Genomic DNA, 23,660 nt, shown 5'->3' with positions numbered 1-23,660 from the left:
CATTTGCAGGATCTTCTGGCAACCCTTGGATTGCTTTGTATAGCTGCAGCTACAGCAGCGATCGTTTCCTCCGTCCGAACTGGTGGGTTTCGATGATAAGGCCTTCTTGCGACTGTTCCTTGCTCAGCAAAATTATTCACCAGTCTCATTATGGTCCATCTGCTCGGGGGATCGCCGCCAAACATCCGCCTGTACTCTCTCTGTACCAAAACTACGGACTCCAGTGCGTGATAGCGGCGGACTATCCAAATTCTTGTTTGCGTGTCCCAGTTATCCATTTTAATAAATTTTAAAGATCAATCTGCAAATTAAAACAAAAATGAAACAGATAACTTAAAAAGAAAAAAAGTTATTCAATTTTTTTTTGGTAGCGGCTTTCATCAGCCACCCTGTATTTATACATTTCATAACTGATCGCTTCATTATATCCGCGCACTTGTGCCCAAGGTTATTATATTTTCGTTTGCACAACGGTTGTATGTGACATGTTAATGAGACTTGTTTCACATATTACTCTCTATCCAAGATCTATGAAATGTAAATGAAAAAGTTTGAGATCAAAAACTATTTTAAATTTGGAAAATTGTATCAATTAAAACAAAACTTACTTTTAAGAATAATAATATCAATATACTAGAGTTTTTTTATAATTATATATTTTACACCATTTAGAGAGGCAAGCCGGGATCAATATAAATATATCGACAGTTTGCCAAACAGCCATAAGTTAACCATAACTGGCTTAAAAACAAACACTCTGTACCTATTCTCTGTAATGGCATACAACGATTTGGGAAGCAGTAAATATCTACCCGATTTACAACGAGCGCAAACGAAAGGTAAACATATATATTCTTTTTATATACATTATAAATGGGGTTGACTGGTCATTGGACATTTATTTATTTGTATGAACTTTCCTTTTATCTACAATATGGGGTTCACTACTAAAGAAATACGTAAAAACACCTAAATCCTAGCTTATTGAGGAGTTAGGCTAAGGGATAGGAATGCAATAAAACGATAACCAAATAAAATATTAACAGAATTCCTAACTATATTTCTATTTATTAAATCTTTTATAACCATTAATTGCTGCGTTCGGATTTTTGCTGCAATTACGTTTGATCATCGCCGTAATAACTTTCGATATTAAAAAAAAAAAAAATTATTTGAACCTCTAGAAGCTCCGCCACCTTCTCAGCCAGCCTCATCGTTGGGTGGACCACCGACAACTACTTCCACACCATTAGGAGGCACTTCTGGTTTACTCTTGCTAGTCGGCGTTATTTCTGGTGTGACGGTAGTACTTTTAAATATTTTCATCATCGGATGTTGCCTGCACAAGCGCAATCAAAAACGACTTAAACGAGGTATTTCTCTGATGGAAAAACAATAAAGTATTTTTTTAGCCTGATTTTCAACCTGATAGCTATGTATATATAGGGTTTTCCAATAAGGAAGAGTCGAAATTTAATATAACTAGTTTTATGGGAGGTATTGACGATATTTCAAAGGTCCATGTATGTTAGCCGCCCGGCTTCGCATGGCCCAATGCGTGTGATTCAATTTTCAAATGCTCGGCTGGTTGTATTGAAGATGTGGGCCAGTTGCGGTTTAATGTTATAGACTCTCCAAATTCAGGAAATCTTCATAAAAAAAGTTGCTCTTCCACGAGAGATAACCATACCCTGAAATCATAATACAGATTTATAATTTACACGTTCTGCTCAATCGTATAACTTCCCCGTCTAATTTGCCACCAATAACCGAATGATAAACAACCGATTTGACCGACGCCACCAAAAAGTGTGCGCTACAACCAGCTAATATCGACTCGTCCCTATCAGAAAACCCTATAAACCGATACGTTTATTTTAGTTTACTTAGAAGTTTTGTTCCTGGTCCAAAGTTGTTAGTTAATCTTATTATTTGAATTATAGTGGAATCGCGATAACCTGCAAGCTCGATAAGTTGAAAATCGCGATGACTCGTTGTATAACTCTTATAAAATGTATGTATGAATTTTGGTCCCTTCGATAATTCGCATCTATTTCTTAGCCGAACGTTAAGTTTCTTCTACTCGTACGTGTCTGCAAAAAGAGTTGAATTATTCATTATTCATATTGTTCCATAACTATAGAACTATATTTAAAAATCCCAAATCGCTTTCAACCGTTATTTTGGTTTTGGTTTTGCGAAAGTGCGTTATAATTCGATAATCAAGGCAACTCGTAATATTTTGGTGGTCCTTGGATTTGAACTTTTTTACTTCGTGAAATACGAAATGTGCCGTAACAAACGCGGGTGTGGGCATTTATTGAGGAATTTTGTTGATTTTATATTTTTCTAAAGGTATAATATTAATCAATGTTGGTCTTTTTAATGTTGCTTATTCCTAATATTACTGTTATAATCATTAGAAAGTTATTTAAGTATTCACCGTATTCAAGTTAAATTTTGTGATTTAAAGTTTGTGGTATGAGTTTTTCGTATTAGAACACCCGTAGAGTGGGCGCTGAAAGTCGAGAGGAGAGTAAAAGCCGTGAATGCGAGCAATAACCTTTGAAACGGGGTACATAGAATTTGTGCAGAGGATTGCGCAGACATCACATAGTGGAAGCTGACCAGAGCCGAGAGTAAAGCTGATTAATGCGGCTAATTCAGTTTCGAACTGTTTTTCGTCGGTAATTCGCGCTAATATGAGTCATTTTGAGCCGTGTTCTCTGAATTAAGACAAAACAAAAACCATCGCAAACGAATTTTAGTAGAAAAAAAGGAAAACTATTAAATAATTTCAAAACTTTTTGTTCATTAAAAAATAATCAATACAGAGCTCGACGCAAAGTTTATGTTTTTAAATTATACTTGCATAATCACAAACAAAATTACAAAATTAAAGCACGCGCTACACTCAGCGCTGCTTTTCGCATCCACTCTGCGATACATAAACCGATTGGTATCAGCTTTACGCTCGGCTTGTCTATCGGCGTCCGATATTAGCAGAAAAATCATAGGGTTTCATATTATATTATCTTTGACTTTTATAAAGGGTGTTTTTTTAGAGGTTAGGTTTTCAAGTTGGCACTACTTTTTTCCTAGATGGTCTTTTTAACAGCTGTCACTTGATTTATGCTCAGTTTGGTTTGCCATTTCATAATGAATAGACTTACACCTGAACAACGTTTGCAAATCGTGCAAATTTATTACGAAAATAATGGTTCGGTTCGCGCGACGCATCGAAGAAAATTTTGTTCAGCGATGAAGCTCACTTTTGGTTGAATGGGTATGTCAATAAGCAAAATTGTCGCATTTGGAGTGAACATAATCCACAAGCCATTGCTGAGACGCCGTTACATCCTCAAAAAGTCACTGTTTGGTGTGCTCTATGGGCAGAGGGAATCATTGGTCCATATTTCTTTAAAAATGAAGCCGGCCATAATGTTACAGTCAATGGAGAGCGCTATAGAGCCATGATTAATGACTTTTTCGTGCCTGAATTGGACGATGTTGATGTGGTCGACCTTTGGTTCCAACAAGACGGCGCTACATGCCATACAGCCAACGCAAGAATCGATTTATTGAAGGAAACTTTTGGTGAGCGCATTATCTCGCGCCGTGGACCTGTGACGTGGCCTCCAAGATCGTGCGATATAACACCGCTGGACTATTTCTTGTGGGGCTATGTGAAGTCGCTTGCCTACGCAGATAAGCCCGAGACGATTGACGTCTTGGAAGAGAATATTCGGCGGGTTATTGCTGACATACGGCCCCAATTGCTGCAAAAAGTGGTCGAAAATTGGGCCTCTCGGCTGGAATTTATTCGAGCCAGCCGCGGCGGCCACTTGCCCGAAATCATTTTTAAAACATAATGGCAAACCCTTATCTTTATAATAAAGCTAAATTCTTGACCATAACATTAAATTATATACGTTTTATTTCATCTTGAAAACCTAACCTCTAAAAAAAACACCCTTTATTATACTTATACACATAGACTGCCTGTTACAGATACTAAGTAAGCACAAATAAATGGCCAAACCATTTTTCAGAGAGCAGCCCCAAACATGAACCTTAGGAAGATACCGTTGAATTCGTTCCATATCCATCTTTAGGTTTGATTCGGTCAAATTGTGTATACCCATAACTTCGATTTCCGATGTACGTGCCATACATACTAGCTGAAATCTCAGATTATTCACTCCACGAATGAGTTAACGAGTGGGTTTCGGTAATACAATAATAAATCATTCAGCTGGACTAACAGAATGTTGAATGAGCGCAATATTATTTCGTTTTAAGGCAGTATTTCCGTTAACAATATAGTCTTGAAAGGTTATCCACCACTTGCCGTGCCTCTATATGGTATTTCGTAGTAGATAAGTTCTTAGTCACCAGAGACGTAAGACCACGTGAGTGTGTGACCCATGATGCCGCTAATAAAAGTCAGCACGCCTTCGATGTTTTGAGCGTGGCACTTAGTGTGCAATAGAGGGTCTCAAAATAAATCCACAAAGAGGAAACATATGTATGTAGATCTAACCTTTATTCGGTTACACTTCAAACAAGACGGAGTTTAAAACGCCACTAAATCAAATAATTTGTCATTACGTTTGAAAAAAAAAAACGTAGCTATAATGCCCTCCTCTCTAGGCTCTCCTTAGTTTTTCCCTAATTTCTGTGACACATTTTACAAGTACGGCGAGAACAAATTCCGAGGAAAAAGTTCCGTTATATGTGCTTTTGTTAGTATGCATTGTCTACTCATAAATTATACTGTTTCGTGGCAAAATTATGCTTATTAATAATGGAGTGGGGAGCTAAGGAAAATCGCATTGCAGTGATTGCATTATATAAGGGTGGTAAAAGTGCAAATCAGATCTAGCAATTACTGAAAAATCTTAGTAAAAGTGCAAATTAGATCTAGGAATTGCTGAAACAACTTAGTATTTCGAGAATGTTTGTTTACCGCACGATCAATTGTTTTTCCAAAAAAGATGTCGTCCTCGCGTCGTTCAAACCATAGCTCAACTGGTCATCTTTTGACCACGCGCTGGAAGAAAATTAAACTCGACAGATGCAAGGAGCTTCTTCGGTTACACGCGGTCAACGGCAATGAAAATATTCTTTCCACAGATGAGAAAATATTCAGTATTGGGGAAGTTTTTAATAAGTAAAGCGACGAAATCTGTGCTAAAATCTATCTAAAACTTCTAAAGAGGCAAAAAATGTTATTCCAAGGGTTCAGCGTGGCCACCATCCAGTCTGTGTAATTGTTTGATGGAGAGTGCCTTGTAAAGGCGTTACATCTCTTAATTTCTGCGAATAAGTGGTTAAGACCCGGGCAAAAGTGTACTCTCTTCAGTACTCTCTTCAATGGAGAGTGTTGGACTTTCCAGCAAGATTCCGTTCCAGTGCGTAGGGCAAAACCACCCAGCAGTGGCTAAAAACCTATTTTCTGGGTTCATAGCCGCAGAAGATTAGACGTCTGGAGGTCCAGATCTGAATCCATTGAATTACAGTTTGTGTTCAGAATTGGAGAACATGGCTTGTCAAAGACCTCATAGAAATTTTGAGAGTCTCAAATAATCTTCGGTTCGAGCAGCGACGTCCATATGCATGAAAACTGTGCGCGCTGCAATAACTGAATGACCTAATCGTTTGAAGGCTTGTGTAAAAACAAATGTTGATAGTTCCGAATAAAAATTATTACTATTTTTTTTAATATTTGCATGATTAAATAAAACTAATTTCATTAAAAAAGTACTATAATTTCATATCTATAACGGAATTAACTTGTAACAAAACTTATGGTAGGACTTAGGATATGTAGTATTTTCACATTTAATGAAATCTTCTTCAAATGAAATGAAAACTATGTCGAGCTGAAAGAAATATTAAATGGAGAATTTAAGTAACTATAGCAATAATTAATGAAGAGGTTGGCTTTCTACAGTAATGAGTGTCATCATCATTTTGATTCAACTGTTGAACCCTCTCTCCTTCTTCTTAAAGCGCGCCAGTCGTTTCTTTCTCGTGCTAACCGGCGCCAGTTGGACACACCAAGTGAAGCCAAGTCTTTCTCCCCTGATCTTTCCAACACAGAGGAGGTCTATCTCTGCTACCACCAGCTGGTACCACATTGAATACTTTCAGACCCGGAGCGTTTGTATCCATTCAGACGACATGACCCAGCCAACGTAACTGCTGTATCTTTATTCGGTGCGCTATGTGTATGTCGTGGTAAAGCTCATACAGCCTGCGATATTCGCCGTTGCCAACGTGCAAAGGTACAAAAGTCTTGCGCAGAATCTTTCTCTCAAACACTCCAAGAGTCGCTTCATCGGATGTTGACATCGTCCACCCTTCTGCGCCATACGTTAGAACGGGCATGGTGAAAGCCTTGTAGAATGTTAATTTTGTTCGTCGAGAGAGGACTTTATTATTCAATTTCCTACTTTGTCCAAAGTAGCTCCTGTTCACAAGAGAGACTCTTCGTTGGATTTCAAGGCCGACATTGTTATCGGTGTAAATGTTAGTTCCTAAATAAACGAAGTCTTTTACAACCTCGAAATTATAACTGTCTACAGTGACGTGGGTGCCGATACGCGAGTGCGCCGACTGTTTGTTTGATGACAGCAGGTACTTCGTTGTGTCCTCGTTTACCACCAAACCCATTCTTTGCCTCTTTATCCAGTTTGGAGAAGACCGAACTAACAGCGCGGCTGTTAAGGCCGATGACGTCAATATCATCGGCATACGCCAACAATTGTACGCTCTTATATTATAAAAAATTGTGCCTGAGCGATTAAGTTCTGCGGCTCGTACGATGCTCTCCAACATCAGGTTAAAGACGTCACACGACAGCGAGTCACCCTGTCTGAAACCTCGTTTGGTATCAAACGGCTTGAAGAGGTCCTTCCCAATTCTGACGGTGCTGTTCGTATTGCGCAACGTCACCTTGCATATTGTGAATATTTGGTCAATGGTAGACTTTCCAGGTCTAAAGCCACGCTGATAAAGTCCAATCAGTTGGTTGACGGTGGACTTCGGCCTTTCACGCTGGCTAGAACCTTATAGGTGATATTTAGAAGACTAACCCCACGGTAACGGGCACAGATTGCAGGATCACCCTTCTTATGGATTGGGCAGAGCACACTTAAATTCCAATCGGCAGGTATGCTTTCAAATATGTATCCATATTTTGCATAGTAGCTGATGCATGCACCTTACCAGCTCCTCGCCGCTCAGCCGGCAGTCCGTTGGCGCCCGCGGCTTTGTAATGCTTTAGCCGCGTAATCGCTATTCTCACCTCGTCATGGTCGGGTAGTGGAAAGACAATTCCGTCGTCATCGATTGGGGTATTTGGATCTTCACATTCTCTGTGACATGCGCAACTATTACTATTTAACAAGTTCGAGAAGTTTTCCCTCCATAATTTAAGTGTGCTCTGGATGTCATTGATCGCAGTCTTTGTTCTTACAGGAAAACCCCCCGGTCTTAAAACCTTCTGTAACCAGCCGAACTTTCTGGTAGAATTTTCGGGCGTTGTTTCTATCTCAAGCTCCTCACACTCACATATTTTGGCCTCTCGTTTCTTCTTTCGGAGAATACGTCTCTCTTCCTTTCTTAGCTCTCGGTATCGATCCCGGTAGCACTCTGATTAGTCATATGTATAATATGTGCCACCAAGGTTTAAGTGACCGCAGTACAGTAATAGAATTGTTATTGTTACTTTCGACTTAATATATTTATGTTTCAGACTATTACACATATATATATACTTACATACTCGTATATACAAGTATGTAAATACCTTTTGCAAATAGAGGTTGGAGATGGTATAATCCAAAAATTATATTTGTCAGATGCGTGGAACTTTTAATAAAATTAGTTTAAATTGACTTTATAAATGTCCGACCAAAATTAAACAAAAGCATTCAACTTATTTTTTATAATTTATGTATGCATGTTTTTATAAAAAATATTTTTTATTTTTCTTTTCATATGTATACGTATACTTTGACGACGTTTTGGATTTTGGTTGCTTTTATTTCTTATGTGCTTTTGTTTGTGTACAAGGATTGGATATATCGACGGAAGAGCTAACTGAGGACTCAAGTACTCCCAATCTGGTAATACTTGGAATTTGCATGGCAGCATTTGGTTTTTTGGTGGTCAACGCTGCTTTAGTCGCTTGGTTTTTTGTACATAATCGTCGGAAGAAAGGTTTGTTTTATTTTCTATATTTTTAATTTTATTGGAGTTGATTTGAAATATATACATATGTATGTACATCTAACTGGCTTTTTGCGGCGTACATATTTTCCATAAAAGTGAGCACTGACTTCAAAATATAAGGCGCATTGTTTTTTTTAAGTGACGTTTAAGATTTTCCCTCGTACAAAGTCGCAGATGTAGCAAAAAAGTGGCGTAATTACAAACAAATTGCCGTTGAGCATTTAGAGGATTGGATATATTAATATATATAATATTTGCGTTAGACCTAGTAAAATAGATTTTCGCTAAAATTTTTACAATACATAAACAGTTTGTCAAGAATATCTTTGCATAGTGAAGAAAAATTTAAAATTCTAGCTTTGATCGATAATTCCAACAACAACGTCAAAAAAAAAAAAAAATTAAAGTTCGGCTAATAAAATCTAATGCTAGGATTCAGCCATAAATTTAAATTTTTGCTGTTGGGGCAAGAACCAATAGCAAATAGGAAAACATAAAACATAAAATTATCATAAAGCTATTTATATCGGAATTAAATGACAATTTTTCGATTCTTCGATTTCGATTATAAAATACATTTTCAGGGCGAGTTGTGATACAATTTTCACAATATAGTTCAATAATCTACTGAGCTCTATACAATTGTGTAGCCATTTCCCACAAAATTAGTATGTCAATAACGCGAAGAGAGCATATCCCTCAAGAAGGCCATCTGTTGGATTCCAGATCCCGATCTGTCTCCGGAATCCGGGCATCAACACGAGGCTTTGGCGAGTCTCCTCGCACACCAAGGTTAGCAACCGGGAAGAAAAGGAAGGGGCTTCTCTTGTGGTGCGAATGGTTGAGGTCAGTGTTGATGTCATGTTCGGAAAGAACATTGAGGTGGCAGTTGAAAAACTCAGCGCTGCCTTAGTTGAATGTTTTCAGTGAGTCTGACCAATTCGACCTCTCCTTGATCGGACTCCCGTTCCGTGGTGGATCCGAGAGCTCCACACATTGAGGCGTGAGTCGAGAAAACTTCTAAACCGGCCCTTTAAGACTAATCTTTCTGAGGACTGGGAGCAATACCGTCTTGTTCAGAGGAACTACAAAGAGCTAATTCGGGATTCGAAAAGGGCTTCTTTTAGGGAATTCTGCAGACCGAGCACAGCTCCGGTTCTGGGGTCTACGTTGGATTGCTACAACCCGTAAGTGAGCTTGGTAGGCTGAGAGAGGCTGCATATGGACTAAACTGATGTTACTCATTAAGCAGAAGGGACTGCAGGCAGTTGGTTGGACTGATGACGAGCTACTTGCTGTGGGCGAAGCTCATGGAAAAAAAAAATGAGTATATAATGTACTGCTTTTTAATATAGCGAAATAAATTACATTGAGAAATTTCTTTGCATCTTTTAGAATTCTTACACTCGTACTTGTAGGCACAAGGTGATTGCACTAATTCGTACAGGAGTTGGAACGCTGCAATTGCGCAATTTTCAAAAACCCGAAAACAAAGGGCTTAGAAATAGTTAACTTACAAATTCGCTTGTGTAAAAGGAAATGGTGACAATTTCGAATGAAATTGTTTTGATTTGCATGATTAAATAAAAATAATTTCATTAAAAAATAGTATTATATTATAATTACATATCTATAACGGACTTTACTTGTAACAGAACTTATGGCAATACTAAGTATAATTACAACTTAAGTGTGTTTACATATGTAAAGTGCGTATACTGGTTCTTGTAGGTGTAGGTATTGGAACGCTGCGCCTCGGCATCTATGAACACCTGCAAAACTTTTAAAAACAATTTATTTACAGATATCGCAACATAACTTAGGTGGTCGCGATTGTATTTGCAGAAACGCTGCTCTAAAAATCTGTAAAGGAAAAAGTTTAATACAAATTTTTACGAATGCCTGATCGGAACTTATACATATAGGCATAGGCACATACACCTTTTTTGAGTGTTTGGCCGTGCTTCTCCTCCTATTTGTGGCGTGCGTGTCGATAGTTGAAGCCGACTCCGAACGGCAGATATTTTTTATCAGGAGCTTTTTCACGGCAGCAATACACTCGGAGGTTTGCCATTTCCTGCCGTGAGGCGACTGCTATTAGAAGAAACTTTTTTTCATTTTGGTCTTTTACCGAGATTCGAACCTACGTTCTCTCTGAATTCCGAATGGTAGTCGCGCACCAATCCATTCGGCTACGGCAGCCGCTAACGAAAATTACTTGTACAAAAATTCACAAACGGGTGGTTTTCGCAGAAGAAAGATACCTTTAAAGTATCGATTATAGCCTAAAATGCATTTTGTATTCGAAACAATTGACGACAAAAACCAATGTCAAATATGTGCTGCTCTACAGCGGTGAAATATGGTTGGCATCCAAAGAAACATCGGGAAAAACTGGAGATCTTTGTAAACAGACGGCTGCATACAATATTGCGAATCCAGTAGCCGGAAATTGGATCTTCAACGAAGAACTTATCAAGCGATGTAAGCAAAATCCATCAGTATTGAAATTAGAGAAAGAAAGTGGATATGACTAGAACACACCCTCCGGAAACCCGAATATTCTTTTAGTAGGATGGCACTAAGGTGAAATCCTCAAGGCTTACGGGGTTAAGGAAGACCCAAAGGTTCTTGGCGCAGATCTATTCGATTTAAATTCCAAGCAGTTAACAGCGCTCTAACATGGAACCAGCGAAGATTTGAAGCCATTATAGCAAATGGTGGTGACCACATACTTTATTAAATATAAATTATGGTGATGACTATATATTTTAAGCCCACACAATGCAGTTTTTAGAGTCGAATTGGTCAAATAGTCTCTACCTTATGGCGGTTACACTTCCATTAGACAGACTGTAAATTTGTATTACAGATGGTACAGTGATTTTTGATCCGAAATCTTTTACCGAGACAACTAACTGAGGTATTATTGATTTATTTGGCATTAGCGACTAATTTAGTCGTATATTTTAGTTATTCATATTCGACTTTAATGTAATTATAAAATCGAGTCGTACTGCGAATAACAGAATACATTTTATATTATAAAAACCTTACATTAAAATTTTAATTTAAGCAAAAAAGTAGTAGCACTATATATCACACCACACCATATACCAAAATTATTTAGGAAACAACTATGCACATGTATGTATGTTATTGTAACCGGTATGTTTATTGTCTCAGTTTGTGAGCAATGACTTCGTCTGTCATTGTTATTGTGAAAGCGCACTCCTCTGTTTCTTATCGCCGAACTCCTATAACGTAATGCGTACTATTCCTTTGAATTTTTGAAAATTGTTAAGTTAAATACACACCAGGCAACCGTTGTAGCAACACGGCCATGTTGAAGCAACCGTTGCCTCGTGTGTAGCTGTGTTGCCAATTGATTTTCGTGTTGCTGCAACCGTTGCCTGAAATATCAAATAAATTTGATTTTTGGGATAGGTTGCTGCAAACGTTGCTTCGTGTGTATCATTGTTTACTGCTTTTACTCGTTCAGTTCGTTGAAAACAAGCGAAGAAGAAGGTTAGTGCGGAGTAAAATAATTGAAAACAATGAAAATTATGTTAATTTTATTAACGAATATAAAAATTTGAGAGAGCTGTGGGATATAAGTAGTGAAAAATATAAAAATAAAAATTTTAGAAAAAAAGCATACGAACAATTCGATTTTTTTTTAAAAGCCAATTTTTGGACCAAATTTTCTTTCCTTTCTTTTGTTGCATCTTTTCTTCCTCATTTTCGTACAAAAGTTCGTCAATTATAATAAGAGAAGTAATTTTACGCATTTCGTCGATCATTTAAAAAATTTAATTTTACGTATCTTCCGCTTGTACCTTTCCTGCACCACAGTTATACACAATACTGAGATTGAAGCAACGCTCGCAACGTGTTTCTTAAACAAAGGCAACACATTGCTGCAACACGTTGCTTCAACGGTTGCCTCGTGTATATCTAGCTTTACTGTACTTACTCGTGACTTTTGAGTAGCAATGGCATAGACGGGGGCGTGCAAATAGTTACCATATCTAATTTGTTTTACTAGAATATTGTTCATTTGTTTAGTCCACTGAAATTCACTTTTTGAACCCAGCAGCTCCCAACACACTCTTAAGTGGTTCTCAGGGTGTTATGTCGAAAAGTTTTTAAGATCAAATCTAAATTATATTGTTACTCCTTTAAAATGTGCGAAATACAATAATATGACACCCCTGTAAATACCTCAGGTAATTCATTATTTTGAAACGCTTCCTTATTCTCCACGCTTGCAAGGAAGTCTTCCATACCTTTTTTCTTTATACATTTAGGACCACAAATAAAAAACGCTTTTAATTTAGTGGCAGATGTCTTAAATCAGCTATTTTAATGCTATTTGAGTTTGGCAAGAGCATTTTTAGGGAAACGGATCTCTCCTTAATATTTTTTAGTTTAACAAGTTTTTTTTTCCTTTATTTATATGAATGTATGTACTTTTTACGTACTATTCATAGAATATTGTTTATAAACTGTAGCCATTTATAACAAATTATTTAATCTTATTCTCAATAATAATACGTATGTAATTTAATTCCAAATATGATTACTTTTGTACAAGCAGCTGAGAGTGATAATCAACCAGGCAAAACAGCAACAATAGAAATGTATGCGCCGAGCTCCTATAACGATACCGTCACAGGCGAGACTTTGTCTAGTGTTTCAGAGAAAAGTGAATCGTACTCAAATGAAGGAAGCCAAGCGGAATACACTGTAAGTATCTGATTAAGTCATGAGAAAATATGTATACTAGATTTTATAATTTTTACAAAATCAGGAACTTGAATTTTAGTGAATTACCGAGGCTATCGTTGACTTCTTGTTCCTGAGGAACTTTTGTTTTTTACTTTTATTTCAAAATGCATCCAACTGACTTTCAAGGCAGACTTAAAAAATTAAAAGAACAAATCTGATAACTATCAATTAACTGTATAATTTTTTTTATTTACTTTTCGCTTGTTCAATGAAAAGTTAGAAATTTATTGCGGTTTGTCTGTTCGCGATTAGCATTTATGTAAATAATATTTGAAAAATGGTGTGCAACATAAATAAGTTATCTAATGTTTGTCATAGTTCTTTAGTGAGTAGTTTAATTTGTAGTGTTGTTTAGCTTTTCCAAGGATTTATACGTTACTAATATAAAGGCGGCCGCCGTAGCCGAATGGGTTGGTGCGTGACTACCATTCGCTATTCACAGAGAGAACGTCGGTTCGAATCTCGGTGAAACACCAAAATTAAGAAAAACATTTTTCTAATAGCGGTCGCCCCTCGGCAGGCAATGGCAAACCTCCGAGTGTATTTCTGCCATGAAAAAGCTCCTCATAAAAATAACTGCCGTTCGGAGTCGGCTTGAAACTGTAGGTCCCTCCATTTGTGGAACAACATCAAGACGCACACCACAAATAGGAGGAGGAGCTCGGCCAAACACCCAAAAAGGGTGTACGCGCCAATTATATACATATATATATAATATAAAGATTTTGGGTGAGAAGACTCTTAGTAAGATCTTCCAAAGAATAATATTCTTGAATATCTTAATCCCCTAACGACTTTCCAGGATAGCTTTTTGAGGGGTTTTCTGAAATAACGATCACAACGAATCTTTTAGGTGGAATCTAATGGAACTACTATGGGCAAAAAGTAATGGGAATTTATTTGTCAAACTTCGCGGGATTAAAATTTCGCTCTTGTTATTTTTTTCATGAGTTGGCAGCACTGTTAATAACATCTGGGCCAAATTTCATGTGAATGTTATTATCAGTAATATATTTACGCTTGTGTTTACTAAACGACCAAGAGTGCATTTTTCGATTTTTACAATGTCTGATTTGATTGAGCAGAGAAGTGCCATCAAATTTTGTTTGCGGAATGAAATTTCGAATGCGGAAACTTTTAGCATATTGCAGAAGGCATTTGGTGATTCGACCATGTCGCAGAAAAATGTTTATAAGTGGTACAAAGACTTCAAAGAGGGTCGAGAACGTGTTGATGACTTGGAGCGCTCCGGACGACCATCGAGTTAGTGCTCAAAAATCGTCGGTTGACTGTTAAAGACCTTACTGATATGATCGGAATTTCAGAAGGATCTGTGAAAACCATTTTGAAAGACCATTTGGGCCTACGAAAAGTCAAATCTCGTTTGGTTTCGAAAACTCTCAATTTCTTGGAAAAAAGTCGTCACGTTGATGTGTGTGAAACAACGCTTTCAGACTATCAGGACAAGCTCAAATGCATCATTACGGGAGATGAGACTTGGATTTATGCTTACGACCCTGAAACAACCGACCAATCAAGCGAATATCGTGCTAAAGGCGAGGCCAGACTGAAAGGAGCACGTCAAAGTCGTTCAAAAATAAAGGTCATGATGACAGTTTTTTTCGATTTTCGTGGTGTGGTGCACTATGAATTCCTTCCACCTGGCCAAACTGTTAATAAGGAATATTATTTGCGCGTTATGCGTCGTTTACGTGAAGCAATTCGTCTAAAAAGACCAGAATTATGGGCCAACAACTCTTGGTTTTTGCATCACGATAATGTACCGTCTCACACTGCACTCGTTCTTCGTGACCATTTCGCCAAAAATTCCACGCATATCGTTCCGCAAACACCGTATTCCCAAAACTCAAGAGACCACTCCGGGGAACGCGTTTCGAGTCGATTGAGGAGATAAAAGCTGAATCGAAGAAGGTCCTGATGGCTATACCGGAAATGGCCTATTTGGCATGTTTCGGGGATTGAAAAAATCGTTGGCATAAGTGTATTTCATCGAGAGGGGATGAAATTGATTTACAAGAATAAATAAAGATTTTTCATTTTACAACCGAATTCGCCTTACTTTTTGCCCACAATAGTATACTTCTTACCCCTTCATTTCGTCCAGACATACATTGTATTTTAAGAAATTATTTCCACTTTTTGCTTTGCGGTACAACTTAGGCCGGGACATACAAATTTAGTAGGCCATAAAAGATACTCGAATTAACTTTTGCAGTTACATAGGTACATTTTCAGGAAATGTTTGCAATGGCTTCGGTTATTGCACAGTGTAGTTGAAAATACAGTTTTTATTTGATTATACAGTATCTCTACGCTCTACCAGAAACATGTCCCAGGATAAAAATGCACCGTGGTTGCCCGCACTGTTTGTATTAAGGAATAAAATTAGCCAAGTCTCAAATATACAGTGGCTCACAGCTTATTTCAACCAGCACCCTGAAAAAAGTTTGTCTTCCTATAAAATCTAAACTAAAAGCGATATCAAAAAAATTTAAATGCAAGTAGTTAATATAATGTTTCAAAATAAAAAATATGAATTCATTTATTTTTTTAAATGTATTTATTACGTTTTTAGAACTTAAAAACTAAAAAATCAACCAAAAAGAATGCCACAGCTTATTTCAACCACATACTTTGGCAGCTGAGCAATGATACGTTATTTTACTTTGCAACGGTAGTTTGTTTTTCTACGCTTTAGTCGCTCTATTCTTAGAATTTTAGAATATATTTCTAATGAATTTTGAGAGTAGATCTTGCACAAAAATTCATTACGCAAAATGGGACCACGCACAACCATCGAGCAGCGAGAGCTTGTCCTCAGCCACTATAAATCTGGTCATTCCCGCAGGAAAATTGGGGAGATGGTTGGACTTAGTGATTCCACAGTCCAAAGCATCATTTACCGATTTGTTCGCGAAAATAGAACCCATGACAAGGGTAGAAGTGCTCCCAACAAAATTTTTAATTCATCAGACGAGCGCTATATTGTTCGCAAAATCAAGGCAAACCCAAGATTATCGGCTCCAAAAGTGGCCAATGAAGTTGAGGAAGAGCTGGGCAAGTCATGCCACCCAGAAACGATTCGCCGGGTGCTTCGGGAGCATGACTTCAATGGCAGAGTAGCGCGCAAGAAACCATTTATAAGTGACAAAAATAGGAAGTGTCGCCTGAAGTTTGCCCAGGACAATTTGCACAAGGACAATGCCTATTGGAATACAGTGTTATTCTGTGATGAGTCGAAATTTAATATTTTCGGATCAGATGGAGCTTCTTATGTGTGGCGTAAGCCCAATACTGAACTGCAAGCTAAAAATTTAAAGGCCACAGTAAAGCATGGCGGTGGCAGCGTTATGGTATGGGCCTGTATGTCGGCAGCCGGCGTCGGAAACCTCCAATTTATTGAAACGACTATGGATAAAACTGCTTATCTCGAGATATTGAAGGCCAATTTGCTTCAAAGCGCAGAAAAACTTGGTATTGCGGACGTCTTTAGGTTCTACCAAGATAATGACCCGAAGCATAAGGCGGGCATTGTGCAGACGTGGCTCATCTGGAACTGTCCTCATGTTGTCCATCCACCAGCCCAGTCACCAGACATGAATGTTATTGAAAATTTGTGGGCCATTTTGGATACAAACATCCGAAAAAGGAAAATTTCGAATAAATCGGACCTTAAAACGGCATTAACCGAGGAATGGGAGAAGATAACGCCACAAGTGACCCAAAAGTTGGTCGAATCGATGCCAAAAAGGCTCAAAATGGTAGTTGACCAAAAAGGTGGTCACACCAAATATTAATATTTAAAAATTTTTTCATATATTAGTTTAAATAGTGTAATTTTCTAGCTGGTTGAAATAAGCTGTGACCTTCTTTTTGGTTGATTTTTTAGTTTTTAAGTTCTGAAAATGTTATAAATACATTTAAAAAATAAATGAATTCATATTTTTTATTTTGAAACATTACATTAACTACTTGCATTTAAATTTTTTCTATATCGCTTTTAGTTTAGATTTTATAGGAAGACAAACTTTTTTCAGGGTGCTGGTTGAAATAAGCTGTGAGCCACTGTATACCTGACTTTAGTCTTTTCATCAAAATTTAGTAATACTGCAATTAATCTCAACTTCAAAATTTATCTTAATTCCACTATATACTCGTACATACTGATTTCTTATATGCTTATTGGCAGGATGAAGCCCGTAAGAAAGCAGCTTCAACGTATTTGGTCGAAAGTACAGATATGCCGCCTCCTCGTTATCAAAAAGATGGTACCATGCCCATTGTATATCCGAACAACATAGGTAAGTACTCAAGTTGCTTTTTCAAAACCAAGTCATTTCAAGTAATTTATGGGTAGGAACTTTTTCAACTAAAGGGCAAAAGTAAAAACATCTATTATATAGTTAGCTTGAATAATTTGCAAATTTTTAAAACTTCGAGTTTATAAATAATATCGTGTTTGACTATCTTAATTGCATCTTATGAAAATAATTCTGTCGTTCAAATGGCTTTATATGACTTTATGTCACGCTTTGAATGTTAGCCACCAAGTCTGTGAGAGACGACTGGTTTATCAAAGTGTCCCAGAACTTTACGTGCCGCCAGAAAAACAATATAAGTCTCTGCTCTATCCCTACAACGCTCCACGGACTCTCTTGACTTGATAAACACGAAATTTTTTATTGGAAAGCTCGACTAAGAGTAGGAAAAAGTCGCCGCTAATGGTAGTGAAATGCCTTGTATATATAGTAACCAACAGTAGCATCTACATGCACAAGTGTAAAGTAAGGAGGAGAAACTCGAATTTGGGAAGGACTCACATCACTTACTCTTTCTAATTAATTAGTCGGTTAGTACGAGTATGAAAAGAGTAGTGGGCTTGTTGGAATCGCTTAAGCTATTACTGTTTTATTATAGAAAACCGATGCCCATAGCAGCTAGTTCTTCTCTATATTTTGTTTGAACTTATAATAAAGATTTAAATAATAACAATAATTACTATTAAATATGTCCGTTTTCTTTTTAAGCTGTAAATTAAAAAAAATATTTGGTTTTGTATTTTAATTATTTAGATATAATCTATACAATTTAGGTTAGGTTATACAAGTGGTTCTTGAACAGATCCACGAAAATAGGAATTAACCTTTTAACCAATTATATCTAGGCCCGTCTAATTTTCTTCTGAGTCCAAAGAGGTAGTACATTAAAACTCGTTTTTCGAAGAGCTGAATATTCACACGGATTCCCAGATCATTTTTAAAAACTTCCAGAAACTCCTTGTTCTTTACTAATCTACATATATAGTTTTCCTGTTGCTTATTTTGATTGGCCTTTATATATTTCTTCTTTTCCATGCAAATATAAAGCTTGAGGTCTTCCTAGGTAGGAGTTAAGGTTTTGTTAAAATTATTTACAGCTCAAAATAGGAAATCATAGAAACGAAGAGTAGTCTAAAACTTGCATCTTAATATACAGTTACTACCATAATAACGTAAACTGCAAATAAGCTTTAATCTTAAAATTACATATCTTACAGTTAATGCACGAACTTTACCACATCCGCGTCACCACAGTAATGTTACAAATATATTAGATCACCGAGCTCACGATGATCAAATTCTCATCAACAAAGGAGTGTATATTCCGTCCCCTTCGCCAGCGCCGCCGCCTGATGGTTCATATTATAATATGAATAGTGACAGATATCTTTCGTACCCGCCTATGGTGAGTATCTAAAGTAGATGCAAGTACCTTATCAATAATTAAATAATTTATATGCTCCTCCTTTATGTCAAAACGATTGTTACGATATTGGTATATACGAGCATAATATAACTTCTGCTCAAATATGAACGAGACGTTATTAATAAAACGGTCCGCGGATGACATATGGCAAAAATAAATTTTTTGTTTTTTGGTAGGACTGTTATAAGCTTACATGGCAAATTTCAGCGTGATATGTCACATAGTTTGTTTTCTGTGCTACTGTAAACAAGTCAAGCTCGAGTGTGTCCTTCGAATTTAACGATGGAAATTCAAGTTGAACAAAGAATTTGTTTGAAATTTTCTTATTCCAACAAAATTTCGGCGTCAGACGCCTTAAAAATGTTGCAGACAACCCATGGGGACTCTGCTCTATCGCGTGCACGTGTTTTCCCAGTAGTACAAATCGTTCAAAGAGGGCCGTACATCGGTTGAAAACTTGCCTCATGAACGTCGTCCAGCAACATCAGTAAACGACGAAAACATCGGAAAAGTAAATGAAATTGTACTTGAAAATCGCACAAATCGCAAAATCGGTTAACGCTGAATATTATTTAGATGTTTTAAAGCGTTTGCGCGAGAACATTCGTCTTAAAAGGAAGGAATTGTGGGACAACAAGTCATGGTTCTTGCACCACGATAATGCACCAGTTCACACATCACGTCTTGTTCGCGATTATTTGAACAAAAATAATGTTAATATCATTCCGCAAGCACCGTATTCGCCTGATATGGCTCCATGTGACTTTTTCCTGTTTCCCAAGCTCAAGTTGCCGCTCCGTGGAAAACATTTTGAGGCAATTGAAGTCATAAAAGAGAATTCGAAGAACACACTCGAGCTTGACTTGTTTACAGTAGCACAGAAAACAAACTATGTGACATATCACGCTGAAATTTGACATGTAAGCTTATAACAGTCCTACCAAAACACAAAAAATTTATTTTTGCCATGTCATCCGCGGACCGTTGTATTGATAAAGTCTCGTTCATATTTGAGCAGAAGGTAAGTATTGAAAGCTTGTAAAAATTCTATACTTTTAAAAACATTACCATACATAAAATCTGAATATTACAATCCAAAGCAAGCATTTCTATATACATACATACAAGGTGAAGTCCAAAATAAACAAGACTGGCGTCAATGTCAATATGGTGTTCTTTATTCACCATCAATTTCGTCCGCCATCTTTGTTTTATTTTTTCTCTATTTCATAATGTGTGTCATACGCACATACATACCTATGTTCTTCTCATTCAACAATGAGATGATGGAATTGCATTTTGAAAAATTTCAATTAAAGTGGCGATGTCGGATTTCAGAATATTTGTTTGAAAAATATTGGCATTAAGATCTTTTTAAATGTCTTAAATTTTAAATTTTGCTAAAAGGAATAAAGTAGAAAAATATATTTTTTGTTAACCAATGGGAATATGCTCCACGTATGCGTCATTTGTAATAGTTATTAACTATTTTATGCTGAGCATATCGATAAATCGATGTCACGTGAAAATACATGCACGCTTACAATCGAATTAAACCTAAATAAAACTAATATTTTGTTGTTCTTTTTGTTTTGCAGGATTATTCTCCACAAATGGATTTTGCAACTCCTCCACTTCCCATGACGCATCTTCAACCTATATCTCAAGCATCTATTATTAGTGGTAACGCCATGATGGGATCAGTTGGCGGTGGTAGTGGTACCCTTCGTCGAGGCATTATGCGTGGAGTTGTAGGCATGCCACCGCCAGACGTTACTCAACTTACAAGTACGAGTATGCCTGGCACAAATAACATCCAAATTCTACATGAACTGCATCCAATAAATATTTCGAATAATTCATGCTCCACTCAAACCACAAGCATAACAGGCAATGGAAGCATGATGTCAACTATCCCAAGCTGTACCTCTAAACAACCTCAGAGCATTCTGAAGGATCCAAATAGGACTAAACCTCAGCAACAGCTTTTAAGTGCAAATCTTGTAGGTGTGGGTGTGCCCACAGCTTCTGGTAGCCTTCAAATTCTAAATATTCCCACATCTGCTGGCATCAGTGGAAATTTACTGATGACTGCGAGTGGAACATACGATCCGGCAAATCTTAGCACATTTAATACTACAACAGGCACGACATTGGCTTATACCGATGCCGATGGCCACTTGGTATAGCTGTAGGCGAGCAAGCGACCACCGATGGAAGCTGCACTAACGGTAATTAGTGCCTCTTCGGATACCGCTGCTGTTACAGCCAGCCCCAATAGTGCACGCTATTGACAAACAAATAATACTCGTACAATTGCACAGGTCAAAGTGAGAAAATATTGCAGAAAATACATTAAATAGGCAAGAGAAAAAGATACTGAGACTACAATTAAGGGTAAATTTAAGCTTAAATTTAAGACTATTACGTATCAACCTAAACGACCTGATGCTGATATGGTTGCATTAAAATTGTCAAACGTATGACAAGTGCCCAACTAATTTCCATCATCGTAATGTATGCACTGAATCCAAATTAACAGTTTTACAGTTCGTTTAAAAATGCGATCGGTTATTTGTTATAGAAAATGTAATAAAAATAAGAATTCTCGTTTTTGGAGTATGAGTTGTTCTGTTTGTTGTTTCTGCTATACCATATTTATATGGAAAATAAAACAAGATTTATTACATATTTTCTAAAAAATTCGCGTGTTGATTGTGAGGAGTTAAACTCAATACATATTACTACCATATGAACAGTTATTATCAACTAAAACATTGTGCACAAATTTTCTTCTATGACTGGGGAGATGAATTCGGATTATATTTACATATATCTGAACTATATCCACCTACATATCTGACATCTATCGAAGGCTAATCGCTGTACATTCCTGAAATTTGTAATTGAATATTATTGTTTTAAAGAGTGATTAATCCATATGAATCCGCGACGTTAGCTTCTAAGCATCCTTTATTTAATGTTTCGCCGAGCTTTTTCTCTAATTAGTGCATTGAGTCCGTGTTTAACAGAATGGTAGGAACGCACAAACCTCCTCGGCAACGATATAAAAACTTTGTTTCGCTATGAAGTCGAAAGTATGAAAGCTAATTATTTATATATATTTGCATGATTCAGTGTTAAAAGGTTTGGTCAGTAAGCAGCATTTCCGTTCCCGCTTGACAAATCGACTCCCTTAGCAAGATACTGCGTTGCTAACTCTAGAAATTTTGAGTAAAAGTGGAGAAAAGCAAAATTTTTAAAGCACCAACTCGCTCAGAAGTTTGCACTTGTATGTCCAGGATCATTATGCCATGAAATGCATCCTGACATACCACTTAAATCAGAGCATCATAGAGCAATTCTTTGGATCAATGCGTGCGAAAGATAGACTTTTTGACAATGTGAGATCAAAGCATTTCAAACATAGGTTACGGAAGTACTTACTAGGTAAGGTTGCCTTAAAAATTCAAAAATTATCAAGAAGAGTACTTTTAATAACATGTAATTGCTGTTCGTGGTAACGTGCAAACTGATGCAACCACAAGGGGAAGAGTTGGATAGTCTCAATCAGGACGCTATGGTATACATAACTGCCTACCTTTAAATTTGTTGAATGAAGTGTCCAGAGCACTTTTGTAAGGGAGTGTCAAAACTCGAATGCCATAAGTGAGCAAACATTCAATAATTGAATCATAACGCATATGCATGTATGTATATATAAGTAATTTTTTTTAATTTTGAAGTGTTCTGAAGGCTTAAAAACCCAAAACCGAAAATATTTTCCGAAGGAAAATTTCTCTGAAATAACAAAAAGCAAAGATATTACGTACATACTGGAAAAATAGCTAGCTTTGTTAAGCACGCACGTGTGGAATATTGCCATTACCCACTTCTCCAAAGTTCAATTTCAGCCGATCAAACTCGAATCATTTGGGTTGTAATAGAATTGGATTTTTGCTGTACTCCTGTCACAAACTAACTTCTAAAAGTTTTGACGCTAAGTTTAACTTAATGCTGTTAACCAAAGTCTTTATTTTAATCGGGATATTACGTTTTTTAGTTAACCACTCCTATGTTCTAACACAAAATTTTCTTATCGAACTCTAAATATTTAATATTTAAGTTTGTGAACAAAAAAAAACATCAGTGCATTTCTGTTATAAAAACAAATTTCGGTCAAAGTTTAAAACGAAGCATAATTCTCTCTTTCAAAAGTTTGAAAGGTTTTATAACAGTAGACATTAAAAAATTACCACATTCAGTCATGCACACCAGGTACAGTGAATAGCTGGAATCATAAGATCGGTTAGGTACTTGTTAAATACACACAATATATACAAATGTGCTTACTTGAAGCAATTAAAGGAGTAAGAAAAGATTTGCCAAAAGCCGACTGAAATTTAGTAACATTTTGTTCCATTGACGAAACAAAAGAAATTTTTATTAAAACCTAGACAATTAATACATATGTATGTACATATATAATAACACAATAAACATGCTGTACAATTTCTTTATAGCTAGTATATAGATGAAAACATTAATAAATAGCTTACAAATATGAATTCGCCAGAATTAAAGAAAGATCGAATCATGTTAATTAATAATTAGGATATTTACATATTAAGAATCGGTACAATAGATATTTCCCTTCAAATTTATTAATTATATAAGATTTATGAAAAATTGCATTTATAATTAATAACATTAACTTATTCTAAATCGAATGATTGCGCATCCATTTTTTAAATATGATCATAGTTTAATTTCAAGTTAATTTAAATCCTAGGAAAATTAAAGAAGTCAATTTTTTATGAATTTGGACTGGAATTTCTACATACATAGAAAGCTCTCTGTAA

At 36.6% G+C, this 23,660-nt stretch overlaps 1 protein-coding gene across 3 annotated transcripts in view; it reads left to right on the top strand.

Annotated features, from left to right (window-relative positions):
- LOC129243842 (nephrin) overlaps positions 1 to 23,425 on the top strand; it is a 131,834-nt gene extending 108,409 nt beyond the window's left edge. The window contains exons 16-22 of one of the 3 annotated variants that reach the window (XM_054881190.1): positions 673 to 839; positions 1,185 to 1,373; positions 8,083 to 8,229; positions 12,842 to 12,990; positions 17,243 to 17,354; positions 18,590 to 18,777; positions 20,397 to 23,425. In XM_054881190.1, coding sequence (XP_054737165.1) covers positions 673 to 839; positions 1,185 to 1,373; positions 8,083 to 8,229; positions 12,842 to 12,990; positions 17,243 to 17,354; positions 18,590 to 18,777; positions 20,397 to 20,987 — 1,543 coding nt within the window. In that variant the 3' untranslated portion in view covers positions 20,988 to 23,425. The remainder of the gene's footprint in view (positions 1 to 672; positions 840 to 1,184; positions 1,374 to 8,082; positions 8,230 to 12,841; positions 12,991 to 17,242; positions 17,355 to 18,589; positions 18,778 to 20,396) is intronic. The other 2 variants (XM_054881192.1, XM_054881191.1) reach the window with 2 other exon arrangements.
- The last annotated feature ends 235 nt before the right edge of the window (positions 23,426 to 23,660 follow it).

Source organism: Anastrepha obliqua, chromosome 4 (genome assembly GCF_027943255.1).
Source record: "Anastrepha obliqua isolate idAnaObli1 chromosome 4, idAnaObli1_1.0, whole genome shotgun sequence".
Lineage (NCBI taxonomy): Eukaryota > Metazoa > Arthropoda > Insecta > Diptera > Tephritidae > Anastrepha > Anastrepha obliqua.
This window is presented reverse-complemented; position numbering and strand designations above follow the sequence as displayed.